This window comes from Mauremys reevesii, linkage group 1, assembly GCF_016161935.1.
Source record: "Mauremys reevesii isolate NIE-2019 linkage group 1, ASM1616193v1, whole genome shotgun sequence".
In the NCBI taxonomy this organism is placed as follows: domain Eukaryota; kingdom Metazoa; phylum Chordata; order Testudines; family Geoemydidae; genus Mauremys; species Mauremys reevesii.
Genome location: NC_052623.1, coordinates 152758153 through 152764831, shown reverse-complemented (window position 1 = coordinate 152764831; position 6679 = coordinate 152758153). Strand labels below are relative to the sequence as shown.

The following is a 6679-nucleotide window of genomic DNA, read 5'->3' as shown; positions in this document are numbered from 1 at the left end:
GGTTTTAGTGGATTAGTTCTCACGAAAACAAATTTAGGGTTAAAAAAACCTAGCTACTAGATTAGCAACTGCATAATCTACTTTCACGCATCGCAGATGTTTGAGATCATAGGTGTAAATCGAGGTCATCTCCTACCCGATTTGTGAGTGGAGAGTTCCGTGTAAGGGATGCCTAGGTGGGGTGGGAAGGTGAGATCTCGTCTGCACGGTGCTGTACTTTTTTATTACCACGGTCTCTCAGCGGGGCTGGTAACCTTCCCCAGAGAAACCTTGTGTATTTAATGGTCCCGAAAGTGTTTTGTTTTGTGTCTGAACAGATTACTAAAGAAATGAATCCGGTCAAATTAAAAAGAGAGAAAGACAACCCCTAGGTGGCGTAAATTGGAAACAGGATTGATTTGGAAACTGTGCGAATTGATTTCCAAACTGCTCAGGTTCAACTAGCCCCCGGGAGCAGATCTCTAGGGGCTGGCAGGCACAGCCGAGAAGAAAGGGAGGCGGGGGAGAAGAGGACGCAGAGTGGGAGCGAGGGGTGAGCAGAGAGGCTGCCCTGGTCGGAGAAGTGGAGAAGAGCTAAAAGTTCCTCAAAACTTTACCGGGGGGAGGCAGAAGAGGGGATCGCGGCGAACCGGGGTCTGGAGCCGACAGGGGGAGCCGCCCCTTTCCCCCCCTACACGGCACTCGCAGGAGCCAGGCAACAGACTGGGGCGACTCTGCCCCACAATTGGCTGGGGAGAGCAGCGTGTGTCGGAGGGGAGGGCCGGGCAGGCGGCTCGCCGCCTTTCCTTCCCCCGCTCCCTGGAGGAAGCCCTGGGCGTGACGTGCGTGGCTCGGGGGGGTCGGTGCAAGCTCCCCCCCTTCCCCAGGCAGGGGGAGGAGTGAGCCGGGCAGAGCCGGGGAGCGGGGCTGGGCGCGCTCAGAGAGCCGGGGGACTGGCGGGAGCTGCTGCCGCACCTGGTGCGCTGTGACAGGGCAGGGCTCCAGCCCGGCACCGCTCCCCGCCGCGGGGCTCTGGCTTGGCTGCAGCTCAGCAGCGCGGCTCCCCCGTCTCCTCCCTGCGCTTGCCGGGCCGGCGGGCGGCGGCGGCTGCGGCTCTGCCCCGGCCCCCATGGCTTCAGCCGGCAGCGGGATGGAGGAGGTGCGCGTGTCGGTGCTGACCCCGCTCAAGCTGGTGGGGCTGATGTGCATCTTCCTGTCGCTGTGCCTGGATCTGGGAGCCGTGCTGAGCCCGGCCTGGGTCACGGCCGACCACCAGTATTACCTGTCCCTGTGGGAGTCCTGCCGCAAGCCCGGCAACTTGGACAGCTGGCTCTGCGAGTCCACCCTGCACAGCGGTGAGCTACAGCATCTCCTCCCTTCCCGCCACCCCCTCCTCAGCATCTCCCCCAGCCACGCCACCCTTAAGCCGCCCCTGGCCAGCCTTACCCGGCAGCACCTCTACCCCAAGTCACTCCTACTGAGCCAACCCACCCATATCCACCCCTACCCAACACCCCACCCTTCAGCTGCCCATGTCCACCTTAGCCAGCCGGCACCTCTACCCGAAGTCACTCCGATCTAAGCATGCCACCCTCCATCCATCCTCCACCCTTCTGCCGTCTATAATAGCCACCCATACCCAGCTTTCCCACCCATTATATCCAGCCATTGCACTCCAACCTAGCACTACTCCACCCATCAAACTACCCCAGTCCCCTAACCTTCCACCCTGCACTGTATCCGCATCTGCCAGCCTGGTCTCCAAACCCCATTCCCCCTCCACAGCCAGCCTGCATCCCAGTCTCCCACTCCTCCTCAGTGCTGCATCCCAATCCCAGTCCTCTCCTATCTAGTAATGCAGTCCAGTCTCCCCTGTCTCCTCCTCCTCTAGCGCTGCCTTCCAGGTTCCACTCTGCCATGCTGCACCCCAGTCCTGCACCTCTGCGCCCACCCATCCATCTCGCTAGTTCCAAATGGATAGATAAGTGATTGTCTAACTAATGCGTATGTGCAGAGAGCTCCACCATTCCACCTACCACCAAGCCCTTTCTCTCTCTTGTGGTCAGGGAGGCAGGAGCGGGTTAAGAATGGGTAGTTTCTGTAAATCAGCTAGGTGGCTGCATTTGTCTTTGTCACGCCAAAAGGTCCTGAGTTTTGGTTAGTTCTGGTTTTTGGCCGCTGGTGGTTGTTCACCAAAGAAGGAGCAATTCTTGGAGACTAAGGGTTATATCGCTTCTCCCCTCCAAAGTAACCAGCAGGATCTGCCTGTAAAGTTGCGGCAGATCAGTCTAGACAAGAAATAGCATTTTTTTAGTTTTGGGTTTTTTTTACTTTGTCCTGAGCAGACACCCTCTGGATTCTGTCATTCCTTTGCTTCTCTCCCCCTCCGGTTATGTGTTTCCCTTCTTAGCAAGTGTATGTCCTTTCCAGGAAAGCTACACTACCTGCAGGGCCGCCGACAGGGGGGGTGGGCAAAAGGGGCAGCTGCCCCTGGGCCCGGCCCTTTAAATCTCCGCTGGAGCCCTGGCAGCGTGGAAGGGCTCGCTGGGGAGGCTGACCCCCAGCCCCGCCCCTTACTCCGGGAGCCGGGCCCCTATACCGGCCAGTCTTTTATCTTACTTTCACCCCTGCTTTTCCTCCCCTTTCATATTCCTTTCGCCCTGTTATCACGTCTCTCGTTTTGGTTTATTGGTGTTTCTTCAGCTTGTTGCCTCTTTTGTTCGTGGATGGGGGAGGGGGGCACTTTTCCTATTGGAAAAACTGCTTGGGATACTCAGAAACGGTCTGTGAATGAAACAAACAAGCTGCCTCTTGGATTTCACTCGTTTAAAAAAATCTGTTTTTTTACGGGTTTTTCTAGGCTTCGTTGCAAAAACTTCTGGAGTCCCAGTGGAAACATTTACAAGTTAAAGCAAAACTCGCACACAAAAACTGCTAAAGCGTCTATTTGTGTCAGTCTTTGCCCTCAGATTTTTGGTAACCGTGCAAGGGAAGAGATCGTTAGCTGTTTGCCTGGTTTTGTACTGTATGTTTTTAATGCATGAATTTCTTCTTTTCCTGGCTTCTCTGAAATCTTTTTGTAGTTCTCAGAACCAATCTAAGATCTGCTTGAAAACAATATTACAGATTTCCCCTCGTTGTCGGTGTCTGGGGTAACATTCAGTGGGGTTTAGTGTTATTTGTTTTAGACTGTGTAATGCAAAAATTACTCTTAAAAATGTCATCTTGGTTCAGTTACCAGGGAATTTAAACAAACTTTGGAGGACAGCTTTCTTTCCCTTCTTCAGTATAAATGTAAATTTATGTAGGAATGTCAGCTTCCAAGTGTCTCCTTAGCAACGTGAATCCTTTGCCCCTTCTTAGTCTCCTGAAATAATATCCCCTTGATTGCATAAAGACTTTTCAGATGGCTTCATCTCCGCCCCCCCTTTTTTTCACTGTGTGTTTGCCCCTCTCCCCACAAAAGAATGTGGAGAATTAAAAGAAGCTGGACAGTGCAAAGCAGCATTTGAGGGTTGTTAATCTGTCTCTAATTGCTTTGTCAGTCATCTACCTTTTCTATTTTTATGGAAGATAGAGGGAGGCAGGTGGGTGGAGAAAGGGGGATGGGTTAAGATGTCAAATGCAGCCTTGCTGGACGGTGCATGTTAAAAATCAGCAGATCTGCTGCCCTCGCCTGACCCTTTCTCCACCCCTTGCTGAAATTCTTGACTGTTCGATTCTATTCCAGTTCTTTGAAACAGCTTTGCTCATTTTCCTTTAAGGGGAGCCAGGTTTCACAAGCTACTGGGGAAGAAATGAATGATTGTTTTATTTGAGGTGACTAGAACAAGACCTTTACTTTCCTCATGTTTGGCACATGATCCTGCTCTCAAAGGGAACCTGAAATATGAGAAACTGTGCTGTTCTTTCTGCCCCACTTCACTTCAGAGCCAGATACGACTCATTAAAGTCAATGGAAAGGCTCCCGCTGAATTAAGTGAGAAGTTAGATTAGACCCATATTCCATGACATCATGAGTTCTTGCTTAATATTTGAAGTGCAATTTCTTACTACATGAAGACTATAGTAAGCAGTACATTTTGGAAACGTTTGTCATAAGTAGGCTTAGGGTCCCCAACTTCTGTGAAAAGAGCTACTTTGTTGTGTGTGTATCAAGGAATTTACAGAGAGTGATTGCATGGGCTGTAGCCCAAAATAATCCCTTTTGCCGTTTTCATCCATGTCAATGCTTCCATCACTTGGCATACAGTATACATTTATTCTTGAGGATTTTTTAAAATAATTTTAACCAAGCACCCAATGTCTTTCTTAGCATTGTTATGCTTAGCTGTGTGAATACTTCCTAGTATTGCCAGCCCTATGTGTTCAAAAATCATGAGTCAGGCCAACAAAATCATGAGATTTTTAAAAAATGTAAATACATTTTAGGGTTCTTTGTATTTGCCTCCTGGCTTTTGAGTCATTAGGGTTCACTTGTGTCATGTTTTTGAATTTTTATCAGAACCCTGAGGGCTAGAACCTTAATTTAGTTTTCAAATGAAAGCTGATATTCTTACCTAATCACACATCTCCAGAAGCTGGGGCTTTAAGGAAAAGTCAAAGTATCACAAGACTGCTAATACAATTGCAAGAGTTGGTTATGCCAATTAAGTATTTTAGGAGTTGTGCTGCAATACAAATTTTGTCTGTGGCAAAAACTTAGGCAAAACTCTGCATGTTATGTGCAAATCTGTCTGTAAATTTTTTAAAAAGTCATCCTTCTGATTTTTAAATATGTGGGACTAAAACCAAGGATTTACAGGATTTGGATGCTTTCCTGGCTTTGTTTTTAAACAGAATCTTGCAGATTATTATTCTGATGTGGGTTAGGCTCTTCTTAAATTTTAATGTGTTTAAGGCAAAAGAAGTTCATGTTTAAATAGGGGTTTTTGAACATGCACACTTAATTTCTCATGACATTTCTATATAATTAAATGCATCTTATATAAAAATGGTATGGCACGTCTATACAGCTTGTTCTGCAGACCATATGATACTTGGCTAAGGTCTATTGTAAAAAAAAAAAACCCAACATATGCTGTCAAATCAAAAATACATATAAATACAAACTGGTAAACAGATCAGTTCTGAAGGAATCATTTATATCAGGAAAACGTGTATTTTGGTTTAAATATATACATATGTATTTTATAGACCAACATGGCTCTTTGGGGAGCATTATGGCTTATTGTATCAATAATGCACATAAAAATATTTGTGAGTATAAATGAGTATAGTTAACAAGTGTAAAGCCTTTCTGGTTAATAGGGCACATATATATTCTTTTTAGTGAACCACCTAAATACACATATTTGCAACACTTAATTCCCTTTAAGAAAATTATACTCTTTACAACCTTCCGTGAAGGTTTAAAAGACAAAACAACCCTAAGGGAATAAATATAACAAGGTCTTTATAGATGTTTAAATTTAGTAGTCAGAAGTCATTGAAGGTAAGCTGATAATCCATCCTTAACTTGGAACATAGTGCATATTAAAAAATATTTAACTGTAGTTTTATGCTTAAAATCCTATTCTAATGTAATAAGCTGTTCTTAAAAATTGAAGTAGAACTGACTGTCCTCATCTGGTGTCAGATCACTTGCATGAGTTTAACCTAAATTATACACTAGGTGAAAATTTCTAAAGTATCATGGTCAATAGTCTTGGATGACACATACATGCTTATTTTGATTCTGAGCAGTTGCGTCAAAGCAAAGTTGCTAACTCAAAAGTGACTTTGTGCTTGGAAACTATGGATCTTTGCTCTAAGTGAGTAGCTATTGACGCATATTTGCAAAAAGCTCAGCAAGGTAGTCTTCTGGCTTGCTATAAAGTAGCAGAACAAATGTAATTTTATTAAGTCTAAAAAAAGGTAGTTAAACAGGAATGGAAAAATAATACTCAGTCCCATAGCTAACCTGAAAACTTCTATATTTTACTGATGTATCCAAAAAAGTGATATTCCAAACTAAATAAAATGCAACTGCAGCATATTTCTCTTTCTTTCTTGACAGAAAATTGATTTGTAGTGATTTTTCTCTACAGATTTCCATAATTCCAGAACATACACGTCCCGTCCCCCCCAAAAGGAGTAATACTGACCTATAAGGATACAAACATTTTCAGCATTCTTTTCTGTCCGTCCATTAATCCTCGTATAGTAATTCAAAATACCAGGTTGGAGCTAAGGGGCCTGTTGGGTTATTTAATCCATCCTTCAACAAGCTCGCCTCTTTTAAATTGGCAGTTTACATGGACTCAGTATAAAAGTAAAAAGCTTACTTCAAACCTGCCACCAATGAAGTTCTGTTAATAATAATTAGTGTTTATATAGTGCTTGAAATATATTTGAAGTGCCTTAGAATCACTAACTAATTAATCATCCCATCAGCCCCATAGTGTAAGTATGTTCCCTGTTTTATGGGTAGGAAAACTGACAAAGTGACTTGTCCAAGACTGTGCTCTGGCTAACAGAGCCAGGATTAAAGCTCAGGACCTTTTCACAGCAAATCCTGTGCTCATTCGTCTAGGCCACACATGTTCCCACTACAGCATACAATGAAACACACTGTTTCAGGCCTTTTGGAGTGACAAAGCCAAAGGCAAACATGTTCTCTAGTCACCCAAGTTGGAAGCATGTTCATGGAACCCAGCAA

The 6679-nt window shown here is 45.4% G+C and overlaps 1 protein-coding gene across 1 annotated transcript in view; it reads left to right on the top strand.

Annotated features, from left to right (window-relative positions):
* The first annotated feature begins 609 nt into the window (after positions 1–609).
* The window catches only part of TMEM47 (transmembrane protein 47), a 44079-nt gene continuing 38009 nt past the window's right edge, over positions 610–6679 (top strand). Inside the window, exon 1 of the mRNA XM_039520377.1 lies at positions 610–1334. Coding sequence (XP_039376311.1) covers positions 1109–1334 — 226 coding nt within the window. The 5' untranslated portion in view covers positions 610–1108. The remainder of the gene's footprint in view (positions 1335–6679) is intronic.